The sequence below is a fragment of the Narcine bancroftii genome, chromosome 6 (assembly GCF_036971445.1).
Source record: "Narcine bancroftii isolate sNarBan1 chromosome 6, sNarBan1.hap1, whole genome shotgun sequence".
Classification (NCBI taxonomy): domain Eukaryota; kingdom Metazoa; phylum Chordata; class Chondrichthyes; order Torpediniformes; family Narcinidae; genus Narcine; species Narcine bancroftii.
Window position 1 is genome coordinate 8,054,583 of NC_091474.1, and position 22,426 is coordinate 8,077,008.

At 44.0% G+C, this 22,426-nt stretch overlaps 1 protein-coding gene and 1 long non-coding RNA gene across 16 annotated transcripts in view; one reads left to right on the plus strand and one right to left on the minus strand.

The window, feature by feature from the left end:
• The window catches only part of LOC138735667 (uncharacterized), a 53,001-nt gene extending 52,850 nt beyond the window's left edge, over positions 1-151 (minus strand). For all 4 annotated transcript variants that reach the window (XR_011339855.1, XR_011339853.1, XR_011339856.1 and 1 more), the window contains exon 1: positions 55-151. This is a non-coding gene — a long non-coding RNA (uncharacterized lncRNA). The remainder of the gene's footprint in view (positions 1-54) is intronic.
• Positions 10-22,426, plus strand: part of znf512b (zinc finger protein 512B) — a 74,795-nt gene continuing 52,378 nt past the window's right edge. For 4 of the 12 annotated variants that reach the window (XM_069883841.1, XM_069883840.1, XM_069883843.1 and 1 more), the window contains exons 1-2: positions 250-602; positions 5,043-5,189. In XM_069883841.1, coding sequence (XP_069739942.1) covers positions 5,045-5,189 — 145 coding nt within the window. In that variant the 5' untranslated portion in view covers positions 250-602; positions 5,043-5,044. Of the gene's footprint in view, positions 158-246; positions 603-5,042; positions 5,190-22,426 lie in introns of those variants that run through there. The other 8 variants (XM_069883836.1, XM_069883831.1, XM_069883837.1 and 5 more) reach the window with 4 other exon arrangements.

Consider the following 22,426-nt stretch of genomic DNA (forward strand, 5'->3'; position numbering starts at 1 on the left):
TGCTGGAACTCGAAATTCGTGCATGAAAATAGTAACGCGAGAGTTGAAACTTACCTCCTCGCTGAACAACTGTCAAAGGACAAGTGGAATAGCGCATGACCCAGCAACAGAGTCTCCTGGAAGGGCCTCGAGATAAGAATCTGGAGAGAAATTGAAGGTAAGACGCCCGACCCCGGTGCCGCCTCCCCTCCCTCCCTTCCCTTCCCTTCCCTTCCATTCCCGTCCCTTCCCGGGCGCCGCCTTGCATTTTCCATCACGGCCTTTGCTTTTCCTCTGCCAGTTGTCAGGGGCAACTTTAGGCGGCGGCCACAGTGTTTCTGCCCCTTTCGAGTTTCTTTCTGCTCCCGCGAGCTCGAGCTTCTGTAAAAATGTCGCCATTTTGCCTCTGCGTTCGCTACCGCCGCCACAATGTATCCGCGGGTGACAATGTATCCGCCGCCACAATGTATCCGCGGGTGACAATGTATCCGCCGCCACAATGTATCCGCCGCCGCCACAATGTATCCACTGCGACCCTGGATCCCCCGGGTGACGATGGCAACGCCGGGCATCGACGGCCGCGGGACGGACCAAGTTCGCGCTGGGTCCGCTCGGGAGTCAAGGTGAGAGGTTCGAGCCCCCGGTGGGGTAGTGGGTTGGGGGGGGCGTTGGAACTTCTTGGGTCTGCTCTCGTGGGCGCGTCCCCGTGTGCGGGTGCTCGCCGACCTCATTTCATGATGAGGGTCGACACGTGCTCGCTTCGCTGGGGAGGGGGAGGGGGCGAGCGCACGTGACGGCGAGCCCCCCCCCCCCCCCCCCACTCAGTAGTCTTCCCTCCACCCACTCAATAATCTTCCCTCCAGCCAGTGAGCAGATCCCCTCCAGCCACCGGGCTGATTCCCCCCCCCCCTCCCTTCCCGCCAGCCACTGGTCTGATTCCCCCCTCCCTTCCCCCCAGCCATCAGGCTGATTTTCCCCCTCCCTTCCCGCCAGCCACTGGACTGATTCCCACTCTCCCTTCCCACCAGGCACCACCGGGCTGATTTTCCCCCCTCCTTTCCCGCCAGCCGCCGACCGGGCTGATTTTCCCCCCTCCCCTCCAGCCACCGGGCTGATTCCCCCCCCCCCCTTCCAGCCAGCCACTGGTCTGATTCCCCCCTCCCTTCCCCCCAGCCATCAGGCTGATTTTCCCCCTCCCTTCCCGCCAGCCACTGGACTGATTCCCACTCTCCCTTCCCACCACGCACCACCGGGCTGATTTTCCCCCCCTCCTTTCCCGCCAGCCGCCGACCGGGCTGATTTTCCCCCTCCCCTCCAGCCACCAGGCTGATTTCCCCCCCTCCCTTCCCGCCAGCCACCGGGCTGATTATCCCCCCCCCCCTTCCCGCCAGCCATCAGGCTGATTTTCCCCCTCCCTTCCCGCCAGCCATCAGGCTGATTTTCCCCCTCCCTTCCCCGCCAGCCACCGGGCTGATTTCCCCCCCCCCTTCCCACCAGCCACTGGTCTGATTTCCCCCCCTCCCTTCCCGCCAGCCACCGGGCTGATTTCCCCCCTCCCTTCCCGCCAGCCACCGGGCTGATTTCCCCCCCCCCCCATCCCACCAGCCATCGGGCTGATTCCCCCCCCCTCCCTTCCCGCCAGCCACCGGGCTGATTTCCCCTCTCCCTTCCCGCCAGCCACCGGGCTGATCCCCCCCCCCTTCCCACCACCCACCCCAGCAGACCATTCCGCCCCACCCCGGTCCACCCACCAAACAGACCACTTCCCCCCCACTCTCAGTCCACCCACTCAACCAACACCCCCACCCTCTTCAATGCATGGCTTGAACAGCCAGGTGAAAAATGGGATCAGCTTTCATTTACATGAGTTTTCTTCCAGAAAGCCAGTCCCTCATATCTTCATGGCTTGTATTGCTGGGTCTGGCCAGCTCAGTGAGCAAGATGTTGATTTTAGAGCTGCTGGACACTATCAGTGCAAAAGAAAGGGAAAGCTGGTTACCCACTCTCATACATGAGGTTAAGAATGAGATTTTGGTAATAAAATCATTCAAAATTCTGCAAAATAGATATGGCAGGATGAGCAAAAGTGGAATTAAAATAATTGACAAATGCAATAGAGAGGAATTGTGCAGACTAAATATCCGGAAGATGACACCATTTGTTTAAAGAAAAGAACTGTGAATGTGTACTTGAAGGGGGAAAATCTACACTTTTTTCAGATTAAAAACTGGGGATGTAGGATTAAATCAGGTGGTTTTTGCGAATATACTTGTGATGTACTGAATGGCCTCCTTTATCCTGTCGGATTCTTGGATCTTTGACACCCTTTGTCAAAAAGGCCCGCACGGATTAAAAAATGGGTAAAGTCAAGGGACAGGAAAAAATATAAAGAACAACCTTTGAAGATGTTATGGTGACTATGTGGTGAGAGTGAGGTATGGGTAGGTGCTTTTAAAAGCATATCAAAAAGAAGGACCCAAATGATCTGATGCATAAATGTTCAGGAAATGGTGTGGAATCATGAGATTCATGGTGAAAGGCAATGGATGCATCTGTGAACCTCAATCACAGTGCTTGCAGATTTTTATATTTGGATACGTTTTGGTATGACTAGTTTTGACATGGACTTTGTGGATCAATGTGACAAGGTGTTGGGGAACATGCTACAGGCTTGAGGCTTTCAGGCAGAACCGGTGTGGTTGAAGCTGGATTGAGAGCAGTACTTATTGTATGGCACTGGGGGGGTCATGTAATATTTCATCCATGGTCTCATAATGTGCTGCTGGAGGAACTCGGTGGGTCAGATGAGAAAGGGTCAGCCGTTTTATCAGGTCAGGACCCTTCATCAAGACTAAAGTGAGAAGGGGGTGATATTACGTGCATGAATGGCGGAGAGGGGCCATGAGATGATGAGGTATTGGACAGAGCATAAAAAAGGTAGGTGGAAATTAGAGAGAAAAGCAAAAACAGCAGTAGGTAGAGAAAATATGGAAACGGGAAATGGATGGAGGTAAGGGACGCCTAAAAATCAGTTAATCATGTTGTTAGACTTCAGGCTGCCCAAGAGGAATATGATGTTTTGTCTCACCCTGACAATGGATGAGGCTGGGAACAGACGTGTGTGTGGGAATGGTGAGTGGAATTGAAATGTTGGGTGGAATTGAAATGTTTGATCACAGGAAGTTCAAGCTTAGATCCAAAGAGAGGTGATGTTCAGGGAAGCAGTCACCCAATCAGCTTTGGTCTTAACGCTGTAGAGAAGGATGCACCAAATGTAGTAGATGAGATTGTGCAGGTAAAGCTCTGCCTCACCTGGCAGGTCTGTTTGTGGTCCTGAAGGGGGGGTGAGGTGGGAAATGTTGTGGCAAGTTTTGCACTTTCTTTGATTACAGTGGGAAGTGTAAGAGGTTGGAGGGATAGGTGAGAAGGGAAGAATGATATATATTGCACATCATATTCCTCCTGACTACCTTAAACCTAATGGCATGAACATTGATCTTCTTTCTAATATTAGATAACTGCTCACCTCCATCTGGTTCCACTTTCCATCTCTTCTTGACCTACTGCTGTTCTTACTTTTGTCACTAATTTCTTCCCCACCCAATGATCTTTCTGTCTCTTCACCTACCTCACATTCTGTCATATCGCCTGTAACTTCTTGGCCCCTTCCTAGGTAATTTCTCCCTTTATACCTGTAATGTCACCCGCTTTTTTCACTTTAGTCTCCATAAAGTCCCGATCGGAAACGTTAACTAACTATTTCTGCCCACAGACGTGCCTGACCCACTGAGTTAGTCCATTGCTTAAGAGCTCAGCATCTGCAGTCTTTGGCTTTCTCTATTTCATGCATGGTAACTGAAATATAGGGAAGCACAAAAGTGATATGGTCTGTCGGCAGGCCTTCTGACAAATAGTTGGATGAGCAATCACTTACTGGTACTGATGGAAAGCATTTACAAAAATGCAGAATTATGACTTTACTCTATTATTTTGTCATCTTAAATTATGGAATCACATCAAGAGATGATACTTGAATTTAGAATGTCTGACTAAGCATATACAGTGTGAACGTACACACACATACGCACCGACTTCTTGCAGCTAGTGCTGTCAAGGAAGCGGTATGTACATGCATAATGAAGAGGATTGAATTGTGAGGTAGAGAAAAGGTGACTGTAACCAAAATAGGGTAATCTATTTGCAATAGAATATGGAGAAAAGGGCGCGAGGAGGATGATATTATTAACAGTTGGAAAAAAAAATCAAAACTGCAGATTCTGGACATTTTATATTTAAATTTAGTCATACTGTATGGTAACAGGCCCTTTCGTCCTGCCCAATTACACCCAATTGACCTACCACCCCTGGTACGTTTTGAACGGTGGGAGGAAACAGGAGCACCTGGAGGAAACCCACGCAGACACTGGGAGAATGTACAAGCTCCTTACGGACAGTGTGGGATTCAAATCCCGGTCGCAGGCAATGTAACAGCATTGCTGTAACCACTATGCAAACCATACTGCTCAACAGATTCAGAAACTGCTGGAAAAAAATCATCGTGTCAGGCAGCCTCTGTGGAGAAGGGAGAATATTGAGGAGAATTATTTGTGCATTCCACCTCCTGGTTAAAAATTGCATGACTGGCAATCCTTTATGAGATTGGTCATTCAACCATCTTGAGGTATCATTGTTTGTAGACTCGAATGTTCCCTTCGAAGAGGCACCTTATGGAAACTGCCACTTGAGAAAGACTGCTTCATTCCACAGTGATTGTAGATATTCTTTGTATTGCCTCAGGACAAAATTGCAAAACATAGAGCCAATCTGACAAATCCAAGAGGAAATTGAAAAGTTGACGCAGCACTTGATGACAAACAACGAGAAAGCTCACAGAATATGATTTTCCTAAATCTACCAAGATGGATATACCTGTACAATAATTGTTTTATGTTCCTGTACATAATGAACATGAAATTGTGTGTATCAGTGTTTTTGTTGATAATGTGAGCTCTTGTATAAATTAATTGAGTGACAAATTTTGAGACCTTGTTGATGTCTTGCAGAAATGGCAGATTCCAATATTATGGGAAACGTTCGTGGAAGTAAAGGACACAGTGAGAGAGGACTTGGTGATCACAGTAAAGCAACCTCAACCAGAATGAAAGCAACCTCAACCAGAATTAAATCACCTGTTCACACCAGCACGTATGGTATGAATAATATCTGATTTTGAACATTTTTCTTTTTTTAAGCTCTCTTCTTGTCACTTCACCCACCCCACGGTTCTACCCCCAACCGCCACCACCCTGCCATCTCCACCCAATTCAGTATTTCTTGCCACGTCGACAGATAGACAATGAACAAATGTGCTTCCGTGCTACTACCACATCAATGATGCAAAATGTTGCATTTTTGAGGGGGTGGCCAGATTGACGATGAGGGTTCTTGTGAACAATTCAATTTTAACTGCACGTAACAAATTTCTAATATTTAAAATTCTGTTCATTAAGAGAGTTGTTTATGTTTGGATTGTTCCCAAGCAATAACAACAGTAATGGTTATCTTGTTTAAAATGGAGTGATCCCATGACTTGAGTTTTTATGTTTGTATAATTTTGCATAAAGTTGCTAATATAATTGTTTTTAGAATCTACATTAAGAAATTATCAAAATTTGATCAAGGTGCAATTTTAATATAGATTTTAAAATCTATATTACTTTGCAATTACGTTCATTAGGTTGACATTGTTCTTTTCATTTCTGTTAACCTTTTCAATTTTCATTCATTACCTCATATACAAATTATATTTACCTATTTTTGTCCATTTTACTCTTTGCCAAATCAGTGTTCAGCTCCTAATTTGATTCCTTTTGCAGTCGGTCCAAAACGTTCATGAGTACAAATCAGAAAACAAAATCTAAATCAGCCTGTTGCCTGTGGAAATTTTAATACAGGTACTTGCAAAGAAAAATATTTTTTCTTGTTGCTCAGTGTTGAGATGAACTGGTGCCAAAATAGTTTTAATGCTCGATTTAAAATTAAAGTGATACAATGCATAAATTTTCCAAGATCAATCACAGAAAAGAGATATAAGAATATTCTGTGCAATTCTGGTCACTGCATTACGGAAAGAATGTGAAGATTTGCAGTCAATGCAGAAAATGTTCACCAGGAGAGAGTGGGTACAAAATGTGGATCGTTTTCTCTGGAGCGGTGGAAATTAAGGGTCAACCTGATTGAAGTTTATTACATTGTGAGATGCATAGACGGGTAGTCAGTCTTTTTGCTAGTGTAGAAATATCAAGTACTATAGGGGATAGCTTTACGGTGAGAGGTGGAAAAGTTTAAACTAGATTGGTGTAGCAGCAATTTTGTTTTACACAGAGTGATAGGTACTTGGAACACTCAGCCAGGAGAGGTGAAGAAACAGGTATGATCGTAATTTTTTCGAAGCATTTAGAATAGGCAGGAAATAGAGGGAAATAGACCATATGGTTAGCATGGAGATCGTGAGCCAAAGGACTCGTTCTGTGGTTTTTATAGCTCTATGTTCAGAGTTTGTATTGAAGAGGATCGTTTATTAGGAAACTGGATTTCAAGTTCCTATCCAATATTGAGGGTCATTGTAGTCAAAATGCCCATAGTTTTGAGATTAATACATGTTTTAAAGTTTATTCTTGAGTAAATGATTGCCTGAAATTAAATTGCATGGTTTTTGGTGGATTATCATCATTGTTTAATATTAATAAAGTTATGATGTCGGTCAAAAGAAGTTTAAGGCAGAGTTGAGTTCAAACAAAGGGAGACACTAGATATGTGTCTTCTGTCAAGAGCTCACTCAATTTCACATACCTTTTGACTCGTATCTTTACTGTACAAAACCAGAGAATGAAATTAGCCTTTGAAGTCAGTCCTAAGTGGTAACCAGGCTCGTACGTTGTCAATCTTGGAGGAGGCAGAAGCTGGAACAACTCCGCATTCATCAAAGTGAAATGCAAGTCCTAGTCAACAGGTTACAAACCAAGAATACTAGAAAACCTGACAGAAGATCCTCTCCTTGTGTCCTTGAAAGATGTATTACAGTCATGCACACACCTCCGTGTACCTTTGCAGAGTGGAGATAATAACTGAGAAATATCTCATGTAGAAATTTTAGTTTTTGAGTGAGGTTCCACTCATCAAGGAATTCAAGCGTAGCATTTAAATAATTGGAGTGATACCTTGAAGAAGGGTTCAGGCCCGAAACGTTAGCTGCATATCTTTCCCTCCTATGAACACAGCGCCAACTACTGAGGACTTCTGGGTTTTTTTTTAATCGTTTCAGTAATTGGAGCTGGGATTCATTCATGTATGTGTTGCAGGCATTATAGATCGACCTGAAGAGAATGATGTGGGGAACCATTATGCATTATCCAAACTGCCTCATTATGTCTTCTTCTTGGAAATACCTCTTATTAGGGAGGGCATGTGATAATCGTTGTGAACATTGCTTTCCCTTATCAGCTGATTTGGGAGGTAAGGCTGAGATGGAATATCCTATTTGTAACTGCTGCCGCCTTGTCACTCTGCCTCCTTTACATTCTGGATTATGGCATCCAAGCCCAAGTCCGCTCACTGCACTTCCTCTGACCGTTTGCTACATTGCGCCCATTCAGTACGTAGCACTGAAAACTCTGGCAGCCGCTTGGTGTGCATAATGAGGTTGTGATCTGCAGAAGTACAAGTACAGGCAATCTCCATGTTATGGGGTGGAAGGGAGTATTCTGTTCCAAGAAAATGGCCCATGACATGATTTTCCTAATGTGAAGGCAAAGCTTTAAAACTAAAAAATTTTGTGCTTATTTGTTTATTCTTATCACAATAAATATTGATTCCACATCCCAGACTTTTTGGTAGTAATTTGTGAATTCCAAAAGGCAAGTTTCCATTGCAGGAAGGTTGCCTTTATTTGCGCACACGATGGATAGCCAGGATCATGTACCCCAAGACCAATGCAGAGACAAAGCTGCGTCTTCCGTTCTTGACATTCATTTCCTGGTACTTATCTGAAGCTCATTTTGTCTTTGCTCAGTTGATGGAGAGCGCATCGTTGTGAGGAATTGGGGAAATGGGCCCTTATTCCCCAGAATCAATCCCTCCGGCCGGTGCTAACCCTAACCCTAACCCTAACCCTAACCCTAACCCTAACCCTAACCCTAACCCTAAACCCTAACCCTTAACCCTAACCCTAACCCTAACCCTTAACCCTAACCCTAACCCTAATGTAGGGCTGCTGATGTTTGAGTTGTCTCCCAGTTGACAGGAATTGGATATTTGTGTCCACCTGGAAACGTGGCATTTACCAGGCAGAGCTACTTCTTGTAACTGGCAATAATTTGCAATTGTGGGAGTGAAAGCCTTTCTTGTCGACATACAAGTCCTGGCCCTTCACAGGAGGCCCCATGGATGTTTGCGTGTGAGTATCGACAGCAACTGCGCTGGGTAGGTCACGTCTCCAGAATGGAGGACCATCGCCTTCCAAAGATCGTGTTATATGGCGAGCTCTCCACTGGCCACCGAGACAGAGGTGCACCAAAGAAGAGGTACAAGGACTGCCTAAAGAAATCTCTTGGTGCCTGCCACATTGACCACCGTCAGTGGGCTGATATCGCCTCAAACCGTGCATCTTGGCGCCTCACAGTTCGGCGGGCAGCAACCTCCTTTGAAGAAGACCGCAGAGCCCACCTCACTGTCAAAAGACAAAGGAGGAAACACCCAACCCCAACCAACCAATTTTCCCTTGCAACCGCTGCAACCGTGTCTGCCTGTCCCACATCGGACTTGTCAGCCACAAACGAGCCTGCAGCTGACGTGGACATTACCCCTCCATAAATCTTCGTCCGCGAAGCCAAGCCAAAGAGAAAGAAAGAGAATGTTGACCGATTCCAGTGCCTGAGAAGCTTCCTGTTTCTCAGTGAAAGAAAATGATTTCCGTCCAAATGCAGGACCTGGGTGATTCCTCTTTGCAGTGATGAGCTTCAAGTTCATGTTTAAGGAAGTTGAGTATTCCATCACACTTCCGTCATATTGTGTTGGTGCTGGATGTTGGGGAGTCAGAAAGTGAGCCATTCACACCACAATCCTCAGTTTCTGGCCTGCTCTTGCAATCATTGTGTGGCTCGTTCAGTTCACATTTCTGCTAATAGCACCCCTTAAGAGATTGATGATATTGTACTCAATAGTTATATTACAGGATGTTAAGTGAAATATGAATAGACTTGTGTTGCAGACAGGCACTTGTATGGCTTAAATGTTGCTTGCCATTAATCAGTGCAAAGCTGGATGTTGTTAAGGTTTTGATGCTTGGACAGTGAAGAAAATGTTAACACATAATGAATGAAAATGAATACTATCCAGTTATCAACTGAAAATTATTGATATTCACAACATTACCCTGAGCAAGTCCTGCAGCTGTGAACTTTTGGACTAGATGCAAGGCCCACGTCAACTTCAGCTGCTTTTCATTTTGCTAGCTATGATCCCATCTGGTGGAGAGAGGTTATGATACCGATTTGTTCGTTCCGTATCTAATTTTGCTTGACATCACAGTATTTCCTTAAGTAAAATATTCATTGTTGCGATTGTAATTATTGAATCATTATATCATATCATAAATGCACAATAATAGTTCTCTACAACATTAAAAAAAACAGAGGAGACGACTCGCGGGGACAGTGACCATGGCAGTGAACCAGTGAGGGGGCTCTGCGGTGGGCTGCTGGCAACTCAAGGCGAGGAACCCGTGGAATCTGTGGCTGCTGGAGTCTGCTGTCGGGAGACTCAAGCTAGGCTGCAAACAGCTGGAGACTGGCTCAAACTGGGGAACCAGGTATCGGAAATGGGGTGCGAGGAGGTGCCGAGGACACCGGAGGGTACCTGACCGTGTCAGAGGTTTGGATCTGAAGCTTGGACTGGACTCTGTGTGGCTGAGGAAGCGCTGGAGGCAAATCTACGGACACTCGGTGACTCTGCGGGGGACCCTCTTTTGCTTCTCTCTGACTACTGTAAGAGGTACTTAGGCAATTCCTGCCGGTGGCGAATCTGTGCCTTGCAACAGGCAAGAAGGATTTCATGTAATGTGATACTGTTTTATTACTATGACGATAAATTAAATCTTGAATCTTAAATGAACAGTTTGTCTATTGAAGTCCTGATATCAGTTATACATTATATTACAGTAGTATTAACGGTTACAGTGTTTAATTGAGATCTGTATATATCTAAGATGTAAAGCACTAATTTAAAAATCTTGTTGAGGGGTGAACCTGATGGAAGAATTGTGACCCCCACCTGAGCTTAAAGTTGGGAAGTTTAGCCTTCATTGTATTCAATGAACTGCAGGTTCAGATTTCAGATTTATTGTCAGAGTACATACATGACATCACATACAACCCTGAGATCCTTTTCTCATGCAGATGAGGCAGAATTACCACTTATTGGCAGTGCGGAAAAAAAACTGACTCATGTAAACAAATAAAGAAATGTAAACAAACCGTGTAATACAGAGATAGGAAAAAAAAATCAATAAAATGCAAGAGTCTCTAAATAAAGTCCCTGATAGAGTTTGTTGTTGAGGAGTCTGATGGTGGACGGGTAGCAGCTGATCCTGAAACTGGGGGTGCACCTATACCTCTTTCCTGATGGCAGCAGCGAGAACAGACACTGAGCTGGATGGTGTGGATCCTTGGTAATTGCTGCTGCTCTCTGACAGTAGCATTCCCTGTAGATGTTCCCGATGGTAGGGAGGGTTTTACCTGTGATGTCCTGGGGTGTGTCCACTATCTTTTGCAGATCTTAAAGCTCAGGGGTATTTGTATCCCTATAACAGATAGTGATGCAGCCGGACAGCAGCTCTTCCACTCTGGCTCACTGCTTGTTAAAGAATCATTGCATCTCATACGAGTCAAGGCAGGTCTGCATTGATGAGATGAATCTCTTGGGGGTTTAACATGAGAAGACAGCAGGCTTTTTGTATTTGTGCACCCAGGATGAGGTCTTCTATTTACAACATTTTAAAATAAAAATTTCAAAGGTTTCTTTTGCTCTTTCATCAGGAAAGTATAGCCCTTTTAGGGACCATGTTGGATCTTCTGATACAAATGGTTGTAATTTGCATGGTGCGCAGTGTGGCTTTTTTTGCATCTGAGGGCCTGTTTTAGGTCTGTAAACAGCCTCTGTCTGAGTAAGGTAGGAGAGGGTTTTGTCTATTTGGATGTCCATTTGAAAAATAAAGTGTGTGAGCTGGGGTCTTCACCTCTTCTTCCCACCATTGCCACTTTCATTTCCAAGCTTGCTTGCTTTTCACTCAATAATGGAACCAGAAATGGGTTTATTCTCATTAAAGTAATGAATGTGCCTTTCTCGAGGAAAATGGAATAGTATGCTGACCTAAACTGAAGCCTTCTTTTAATGGGATTTTAAAGTAATTATTGTGAAGCTTTTCATGTGTGGAAACTGCAAAGTAGTCCTTGAGTAAAGAATCGCAACCTTTGTTTTCTCAGTGCAATGTATAAAATACTGTTGTCTTTTGAAGACACATTGGAGATATTTGAAGTGGAGATATTCCTCAATTAGATGCATGTAAAAATAAATGTCATCCCATAGCCAAAACAAAACCAGCTGATTACATTGGAGAAATGTACTAGTTCTCTACTTGTATGGATCATCATATTAGATAATGGATTCATTGATTTCACAAGGATGTGTGTGTTTTTCAGATCAGTAGAAAAGCTAATTTAAACTAATCAGGATAAACATAGTACTTTCACATTGGATTTGGGTTAATGTGTTCCACAGTATTGAAATTTTATTGATGACATCTTAATTAATCTACTTCATGTCTTGGTCAGCAGACACGGCAAGGATATCTCAAATAGTGAATCACTTAATCACTCAAACTAAGCAGCTAAATCAAATATTTATGCTCATTGTATAAATATGGCCCAGTGTTCTTTTTAGCTTGATTTCTTCCTTGACTTTAATTTGACCTATAAATAGGGTAAATTATGTTCAAGATTTTTAAATTAGAAATACTTGAGCTTAGTGTTTGTTGCATATAGAAGGGGTATCTGAGGACTGGACTTGGCAAATGTTAGTTCCCTGCAGGGAAAACATTTCAACAAAATTAACTAAAAACAAAATTAATAGTTATAATAAAAAAATGATTAATTAAGATAAGGCAGGACAGACGTTCACCACAAATTATAAGTAAATTTGACAGATTTATCAATGAAATAACGAATAAAATGAATGAGAATAATGTAGTCAATGTGCTGTACATGGATTTCCAGAAGGTTTTGGATAAGGTGAACCATAACAGACTTTGAATCATTTAGCTTAATCGGGTAAACGTCCATATGAATGTGGGTAAGACGTAGACGATGGAGACCCATGGTGAATAGTTGCTTCCTGAGCTGGAGTAAGATTCATAGTAGCATGTCCTAGGATTGGTATTAGGACCTTTTGCTATTTTTGTTCTATATTAACAACACAGACCTGTGGCTGCAAGCTGAAATTTATAAATTTGCAGGTGAATGATTTGCATTTTATTTTGAAAGCCACAAAAAAAATGGTGATAGACTACCACACAATACCTGGTGATAGAATGGACCAATATAAGACAGGTAAAAAGTTTAATGCAGACTAATGTGAAATTATGCATTTTGGAGGAATAATGAACAGATTCAACATGGAACAAAATATACATGGTTAGAGTGGGATCAGGAGCACAGAAACCTGGGGGGCTGTGTGCACAAATTATTGAAAATGTTAAGACAGGTTAAGAAAAGGCATACATATTTTTTAGGTTTCATCAATAGAGGCATGGGATGTAAAAGCAGGAAAATTGTGCTGTATCACTAAAAAGTCCTGGCCCAACCTCAACCAGATTTTTCTGTTTCTATTGGATAGGAAGTCTTCAGAGAGGGTCCAGAAAAGATTTACAAGAATGGTTCCTTAGATGTGAGACCATTTTTTTCAAAAGATTTGTTTCCTGGAAAAAAGAGGATTATGATAGACAACTTCAAGCTGAATGCAATGATAATTTTAGATTTGTCGTATCACGTAGGTAGTTAGAGAAACATCAAATTAACATTTATTCAATTTAGCATGTTTAATTGAATATGTTCAATGCTGATACATTGCATAAAAATGTTTTGCCACTGATTTTTATTTGTACTCAACATCTGATGCCTCTCATGTCAGTGTCCATTGATGGATTCCTGTTACCACTATTCCATGGTTGCAATGTCCTGGTGAACCCTTTCTCCATGTTCGTCACTGGTTGCGCCAAGATCAGCAGGGAAGAGGTCCAAGTGCAAATACAGAAAATGAATTTCTGATTTTTTTTTGCCAGAGTACATACATGATATCATCTACAACCTGACATTCCTTTTTCCTGCAGTGCGGCGGAATTACCACTAATTGGCAAAAAATAAACTGTACACAGCATAAAACATGTAAACAAAGAACTGTAAACAGATAATGAATGTGAATAAACTATGTAATACAGCGAGAACAAAAAGAAAATCAATAATGTGCACAAGTAAGTGGAACGTGACATTTTCAATGCCACGTTGCACTTCATGGATTTATCTGCTTGAAGCAGGTTGTCAATCAGCTGGATGTAGTTTGGTGCTCTGTAGATGCCAAGAAAATTCTCAACAACATCTGTAAATGGCTTGCAAGCATGCCCAGGCCTAAGACAACATTTGCGTTGCACCTGCACGGAGTGCTTGCCCAGGCCTGCTTGGATTGACCAAAACAGCTTGCTCTGTGGGCTATATTCTTCTAAAAATATGACAGGAAATAACAAAAATAGGTTATATTGAAAAAATGGTACGTGATTTTAAGTTGATTTTCGTGATCAGCAGCCCAAAATCCATAAAATACACAAGGTGTTCAGGAAGAAAAATCTTCATTGCCCATTATTATATTTGCAAGGATAGATTGGAGAAGTTGAAACTGATTAAGTTTCAAGTTTGTTAATTGTGCCATGTTATGGTGAAAAGATTTGTTTGTGGTGTTGTTTTCTTTGGAGAGGAAAAGGCTGAGGAGAGATCTGATAGAAATACAAAAATAAAGAGGGTTCTAAACAGTTATTTTTGATGGTTTAAGGGCTACTGATCAGGGACTTAATCAGAATTTATTTCATGAACAAGTAACAAAATTTGGTGTTTGGCAGCATCATAAGTGCAAATGTTCATATTATAAACCATCTTATAAACAATAAATATATTAAAAAATTAAAAAATAATAGTGCACGAAAAGTAAGGCAGTGTCTGTGGGTCATTGATTATTCAGGAATCTGATGGCAACGGAGAAGAAGCTGTCCTTGTGCCGCTGAGTGCTTGTCTTTCGGCTCCTGTACCTTTTTCAGAGTGAAGAGGGCACAGCCTGGGTGCTGGGGTCTTTGAGGATAGAGGCTGCTTTTTTTAAGACACCGCCTAATGTAAATGTACTCAATGGAGTGAAGTCTGATACCTATGATGTCACAGGCCGACTTAACGACTCTCTGGAGTTATATCTTGTTCTGAGATTTTGCAACTCCATACCAGACAGTGATACAACCAGCCAGAATGCTCTCCACGGTACACCTGTAGAAGTTTGAGTCTTCGGAGACATACTGAATCTCCTCAGACACCTCACAAAATATAGACGCTGGCGAGCCTTCTTCATGATTGCAGTGATGCTCCAGGACTGATTCTTGGAGACGTTGACATCTATGAATTTGAAGTTCTTGACCCTCTCCACTACTGAGCCCTCGATGAGGACTGGGTCGTGTTGCGTTGATTTCCTCCTGAAGTCCACAATCTTCTCCTTTGTTTTGCTAACGTTGAGCGCAAGGTTGTTCATGTGACAACACTCAATGAGCTGATCTATCCCTTTTAAAATTAAAGGGGAGGAGAATATTCTGTGACATGAGTTTTTAAAAAAAATATTGTAGAGCACTTGTTTATAATCTGGAATGTCCTATATGCCGACGTGGTTGAGACAGGTTTAATTGTGGCTTTCAAGAGGGAGTTAAGTAAACGTACATTATAAATAAATTTTGAAAACCTGTTATAGAAAGAGATGATGGGTGGAATGAGAAGGTTGCTCTGTTTGGGACACAGTACAGATAGCTGGGTGAATGGCTTCTGGCTGTACTATAATATGTGATACATATATTGGACTGTATTTACCCACAGATCTTTAAAAGTGGCATTGCCGAAGCTGTTGTAACTGCAGCATTGACACAAGTGAGTTCACAGGGGGAGAACATCCTCCATTGAGAGGGAGAAGTAGAGGAGGCAACTCTATGGGACAGTGACCACAGTGAGGGTCTCTGGGGCTGAAGAGCACAAGCGAGGGTTATCAGAAACATTAGGCAAGGAACCCACACAGGCCACGGGCTGCTGACGACTTTGGTCAAAGGACTCACACCAGGTTGTGGACTGCTAGGGATTGGCTGAAGGAGTACCAGATATTGGAACCAGGATGTAAGAAGGTGTCAAGGGCAGGAGGGGGTCCTGAGGTGCTGTATGCTTACTGATCATGTTAGAGATTTGGATCTGGAGCTCAAGTTGCTGATGGTTTGGTCTGAGGTCTGGGCAGCTGAAGAGGCTACGGGAACACTGAAGGCAAAGGCGCAGACATTGTGACTCTTAAGGGATACTCCTTTGCTTCTCTTTCTCTCACTGTAAGGGGCGCTGAGCAGTTTCTGCTGATGGCAAATGTTTGTGGTTTAGTACATGGCAATAAAAGAAGATTTTCTCTGTTAAATAGAATTGTAATTTTGTGATGCACAACAAATGTATTAAAACCATTTCTGCTTTTTAAAAAGCTGAACAACATTTGTGACCTCCCAATCCTCTGGAACCATGCCAGTCCATTAAAATCAATCCCAATGCCTCCACAATCTCCAAAGACACCTCCTTCAGAACCCATGGGTGCACCTTGTGCAGTCCGAGAATCTTATCTATCTTCAGTCCTCCTGTTTGTATCTTTATTTCTCTCTCTATCAGTAGAAGAAGAATTGCAGTACTGTACTCCAGCTACTGAGACTTGTTCAATTAATTCCTCAAGTAATACTTGCAAATATTGTGAAGTCCTCCATCTGCCTGGTAGCTAATGAACAACAATCTCAGAAGTGATGATCTTCTGAGTGTTAGGAAGGTCCAGGAAAGAAATCGTGAAAAGGGTAATTTGCACTATGGCACCCGTTTTAATTTAATGCTCAGTGATACTGAATCACATGGAGAACAAAATATATCCAATCCAATTCCCAGGACCACAAATTTTGCTTTAGACATTTCGAAGCAATGTGCCATCCAGCTTAATGTGAGCAGCGTGGCTTGGGAGACACACTGGTTGGTTTATGTTAGGTGAGTGTTTTGACTCCTGCTTAGCTGTCACAATTCCTATATTACACTCGATATGAAAAGCGTGTATTATACTTGTATTTGATGAATTCTAATTAATTATTCATAAGACAACATCAAACTGTTCTTGGAAATGAAGGGCAATCTGAATAATACATGAAGAAATGGATAGCTATCTCTTCAAGGATATATTGTCACATATGCTTGCTGGTGATGTCCGTACCAGAAACTAATGTAAACTTTTACAGATTGTCAATAGCAGGCTATTTAAATCTAAAATTGCTGGAAAACTTGATGGATTCCAAACCAATGTCCTGTCAAGGTCTTCGAATACTCCTGAATGTTCCTGCCCTTGAAAAGAAAACAAAAATATTAATATTAAACCTGTGTAAAATCATTTTGAAATAAAATTAGTTAAAGCAGCTTTATTTAATTAATTTACATTTTAAACAAATTAACTAAAATGAAAATTGTTTTGTTTGTTCTTGACTCCGATATTCCTTTGAAATGAATGAGCAAGACGATGCCGTGAAAATAGTGAGGGAATGTTTGCTTTCAGTTTGGAGTCCTGAACATCTCAGGTTCAACGGGGGAAATAGATGGCAGTAAAAATAAAAATGCTGTCAGTCATCAGCGATTTGCCATTCATTAAAACACCCAGTCAAGCAATCAATAAAATTAAGTGAACAATAAAAAGTATCAAATGTAAATTGAAAATATCTTTAGTCACCAGTTTAAACTTGTGCACACACTGGGGAACAAAGTTCGTAACACGGGGAAGTGCTTGTTCCCATAACTGCAACTTTGCGTTGTCTTCTTGCCTTTAGCAATCTGTCATAATCAAAACCTCCGCTGATGTGGGAATCATTAACATCAAAATCAATCACTGGTTTTCAAATAGTTCAGTCAATTGAGAGCAAATCTGGACCAATTTAGCATCAAAATTAATTTATAACACCAGCTCTTTCAATGGGAAATGATTGAGTTGTAATAAAAACACACAGGAATGCTGGACGATCTCACCCGGTCTTTTCAGTGCCTCAAGACTGACTTTTCGGCCTGAACCCTTCTTCAAGAAAAAAGTACAATATTATCAGAAAAGCAGGATATATCAGAAGGCCTCCAAATTCAAACAATGGGGGAGGAATCCAGACTAACAAAAGGTGTTATTTGGATATGATAAGGGTAGAGGCAGGAATTTATCTTGTCTGTGTGAAAGGAGATGGAATGGAGAGACAGCTATAGGGAAAGGTGATGGGGGAGGGAGGGGGGAGGTGGGGTGGTGGTAAATGAAAGCCGGAGGTTGATATTAATGCCATCCGTTTGTAGGGTGGCCATTTGGAAGATGAGGTGTTGTTCCTCCAATTTACGGGTGGTCTCAATCTGGCAATGCATGAGACCATGGACAGACATGTTAGCAAGGGAATCAGATGGAGAATTGGAATGGGTGGCCATTGGGAGATGCATGCTATTGCTGCAGACAGAGCTGAGCTGCTCAACAAAGCGATCTCCCAGTCTGCATCCAGTCTCACCACTGTTGAGGAGACCACCATGGGAGCACTGGATGTGGTAGATGACCCCTACAAATTCACAAGTGAAATTTTACTTCACTTGGAAGAAAGGACTGTTTGGTGACCCAAATGGTGCTGAGGGAATGGGTGCAAATGGAGCATCTCCTGCAGTCATAGGGGTAGGTCCCGAGGGGACAATTGATGCTGAGGGATCGGTGGAGTGAGCGGTCCCTGTGGGAGGCAGAGAGGGGAATATGTCTAGTAGTGGGAACACATAATGTGGCCTAAATGGCTGAGTAGGATGTGGAGGCTGGTGGGGAGGTAGGTTAAGACAAGAAGAATCTTGTCCTTGTTGCTCATGGGGCAGAGGGGGTCAGGGCAGATGTGCAGGTAATGGAGGATATTGCCGGTGAATGCTGAGATGATAGTAGCAGAGGGAAAGCCAGGTTGTTTGAAGAAGGAGGCCATCTCTGATGATCCGGCATGGAAGTCCTGATTCTGGGTGCAGATGTGATGGAGACGGAGGAATTGAGACAATGAAATCCTTATAGGGGTCAGGGTGGGAGGAGGTGTAGTCAAGGCAGCTGTGAGAGTTGGTGGGTTTGTGGAAGATGTATGTTGAGAGTTTGTCTCCTGAGTTGGAGACAGAGAGATTAGGGAAAGGGTGAGGGTTGCTAGAGATGGACCAGGTGAATTTGAGGTCGGGGTGTGTAGAGCACGTTGAAAGAACCAAAGACTTGTTGATTCAAACCAAGGCTTTTATAAACTAAAAGACTGGAGCATATCATAAGTAGGTCAACCAGTCCAAAATGACCTGGTCTGGCTAGGAGCAATCCTTTAAGACCTGCCAGTAGGTGTGGCTACGCTCTCAGCCAATCACAGTCATCCTACACTACAATCTGTACATATACACATTGGTGATAGAATCTGTACTATCACATTCGCCCCTTCTTTGAGAACTGACTCCGTCTGGGGTGGATGGAGGTTAGGGGCCATCCAGCGTGACTGCCGTGGTGCTGGCATTGGGGTCGCCGGAGTCGTGTCGCCGGCAGGCTCGTAGGGTGCGGCCACTGCTTCATTCAATTCCCCAACGGTGTTGTCGACAGTCTGACCTGAGCTGGTGGGGTGGTGCTGGTCCCTCTGTTCAAGCACATGACCTGGGGGAGAAGGAATAGGGGGAGGTTGGGTTAAAGGCACTGCTGCGCCTAATCCGGTTTGGGCTAGGTCCCTTACCGAGACTGTGTCCTCCCGCCCATTCGGGTACTCAACGTAGGCATATTGCGGGTTTGCATGGAGCAGAGTCACTTAGTCAACCAAGGGGTCATTCTTTTAGTACCGGACGTGACGTCGTAAGAGGACTAGATCGGGAACCATGAGCCGATTCGGATTTCCTCGGGAAAGAGAACATCCTTTCATGGGAGGTGGCATTGGTCGCGGTGCATAGGAGGGATCAGATGGAGTGTAGGGCACTAGTGAGCACGTCCTGCCAGCGAGAGGTGGGAGACCTTTGGACCAAGACCAGAGGGCAGTGTAACTGCTTTCCAGACGGTGGCATTCTCTCTTTCGACTTGCCCATTACCGCGTGGGTTATAGCTGGTGGTCCTGCTTGAAGCAATACCACGTTCCAGAAAGTACTGCTGCAGCTCTGTGCTCATATACAAGGACGCCCTGTCACTGTGGATGTAACTGGGGTACCCGAAGATGGCGAAGATGCTGTGCAGGGCCTCTATGACTGAGGAGGCAGTCATGTCCGAGCAGGGCACAGCGAACGGAAAGTGGGAGTACTCGTCGATGGCTGTAAGGATGTAAGTGTTACGGTTGGTCGACGGTAGGGGTCCCTTGAAGTCTACACTGAGGTGCTCAAAGGGGCGGGTGGCTTTGATGACGTAGGGGTTCTCCGGATGGAAGAAGTGGGGCTTGCACACAGCACACACGGACAGGCTCGGGTCATGGAGCAAATCTCCTCGACCGTGTAGGGCAGGTTGCGAGCTTTGACAAACTGCATGAACCTAGTGACCGCTGGATGACAGAGCTCCTCATGGAGTCTCTGCAGCCTGTCCAGTTGTATGTTGGCATGTCCCCCTGGAGAGTGCATCTGGCAGGTCGTTGAGTTTACCAGGCCAATACAGTATGTCATAATTAAAGGTGGAGAGCTTGATTCTCCACCTGGCAATTTTGTCATTCTTGATCTTACCTCGCTGGGTATTGCTAAACATGAAGGAGACCACGCGTTGGTCGGTCAGCAGTATAAAGCACCTGCCAGTGAGGTAGTGTCTCCAATGACGTACTGCTTCGACTATTGCCTGGGCCTCCTTCTCGACAGAGGAGTGTTGGCTCTCAGGACCCTGGAGGGTACTGGAGAAGAAGGCTACTGGCGGCCGGCCTGGTTCAAAGTGGCTACCAGTGCATAGTTGGACGCATCGCTCTCGACTTGTAACGGAATGGACTCATCGATGGCGTGCAGCGTTGCAGCAGCGATGTCCGATTTGATGCGGTCGAAGACCTCTCTGACTTTGGTTGACAGGGGGAAGGAGGTGGTCTTGATGAGTGGGCGTGCCTTGTCGGCATAGTAAGAGAAAAAGCCCAGGCAGCGTCTGAGTGCCTTCTAGGTGTGGGGGGGGGGCAAGTCCATGAGGCGATGTATGCAGTCAGGGTCTGGCATGACCACCCGCTCTCCACTACACAACCTAGAATTGCGAGCCAAGTGGTCCGGAAGACACACTTGTCGAAATTGTAGGTCAAGTTCTGCCAATCACAGTCATCCTACATTACAATCTGTACATATACATATTGGCGATAGAATCTGTACTATCACAGGGTAGAAGTTGGCAGCAAAGTGGATGAAGTCAATGAGCCCAACATGGGTACATGAGGCAGCGCCAAAATGATTATCAGTGTACCGGAGGAAGAGTTGAGGGGCCTTGTCAGTGTAGGCTAGCTCCGCATAGCCAACAAAATGGCAGGCAGAGCTGGGTATCCATGCGGGACACGTGGCTACCCCTTTGACCTGGAGAAAGTGGGATGAGTCAAAGGAGAAATGATTGAGGGTGAGGACAAGTTCTGCCTGCTGGAGGAAGGTAGTAGTGGAGGAATGAAGAGCTTTGAGGCCTTCAGTCTGGGGGATGGAGGTGTAAACCTCTAAGCAAACAATTGTAAGTTATTGGAATCTAAGTTATTTTGTATAAAGAAAATGTTGTCAATCTTCTCCAGTACACAAGACCTAAATACAGGCACAAATATAGCAGAAGATCCAAAAAGAGAAATACTTTTCTCAGAGAAAAGTATTTTTGTTATTAATTGTAAAAATGCTGTTGTGTTCATGCTAAAATAATTTTTCATTTAAAATGCACCAATTTCTGCAGGTAACAACTTAATTAACTAATTTAGAAGGTGTTTTTGAATAAATATCCTAATTTAAATGTTTTTCTCAAAAACACAAATGCAGAGAAATTTGGTTAAAAAATAAGGATGTTAGCTGTATTATTACTTTCTTGCTCTCTCATATGATGGCTGATGTAAACTGATTTGTCGTAAAGGTGAATTTTCCACTGATTAGAAGTCCCTTGAAGTTCACATAACTAGTGACTGTATGCACAACATCTCCTCATTTGTCAGGAAGGTGCAACTGCACTTCCTGAGAAGACTGAAGCGAGCAAGGCTACCGGCCACTATTCTGTCAACCTTCTGCAGGAGCTCTCTTGAGAATGTGCTGTCCGGCTACATCACAGTATGGTACAGTTGCTGCAGAGAAATGGATCAGAGCTCATTCCACAGGACCATAAGAGTGGTAGAGTGGGTCTCTGGAATCCATCCTTCGGCTTGTTCTACTGGGATTGTTGCCTGAAGAGGTCGTGCACAGGAAATTGCAGATGCCTTTGAATTAGAAAAGAGGATGAACTTGGGCTGCATAAATTATGTATTGTAGAATGCCAAACTTGTAAAAGTATGGATAAATTGGAATAAGAGCTTATTTGCAAGTGAATGGGACTTTTCGTAGAAATTCAGCTTCCTTGTTGTTTTTTTTTTCTTTTTCTTTGGCTTGGCTTCGCGGACGAAGATTTATGGAGGGGGTAAAAAGTCCACGTCAGCTGCAGGCTCGTTTGTGGCTGACAAGTCCAATGCGGGACAGGCAGACACGATTGCAGCGGTTGCAAGGGAAAATTGGTTGGTTGGGGTTGGGTGTTGGGTTTTTCCTCCTTTGCCTTTTGTCAGTGAGGTGGGCTCTGCGGTCTTCTTCAAAGGAGGTTGCTGCCCGCCAAACTGTGAGGCGCCAAGATGCACGGTTTGAGGCGTTATCAGCCCACTGGCGGTGGTCAATGTGGCAGGCACCAAGAGATTTCTTTAGGCAGTCCTTGTACCTTTTCTTTGGTGCACCTCTGTCACGGTGGCCAGTGGAGAGCTCGCCATATAACACGATCTTGGGAAGGCGATGGTCCTCCATTCTGGAGACGTGACCCATCCAGCGCAGCTGGATCTTCAGCAGCGTGGACTCGATGCTGTCGACCTCTGCCATCTCGAGTACTTCGACGTTCCTTG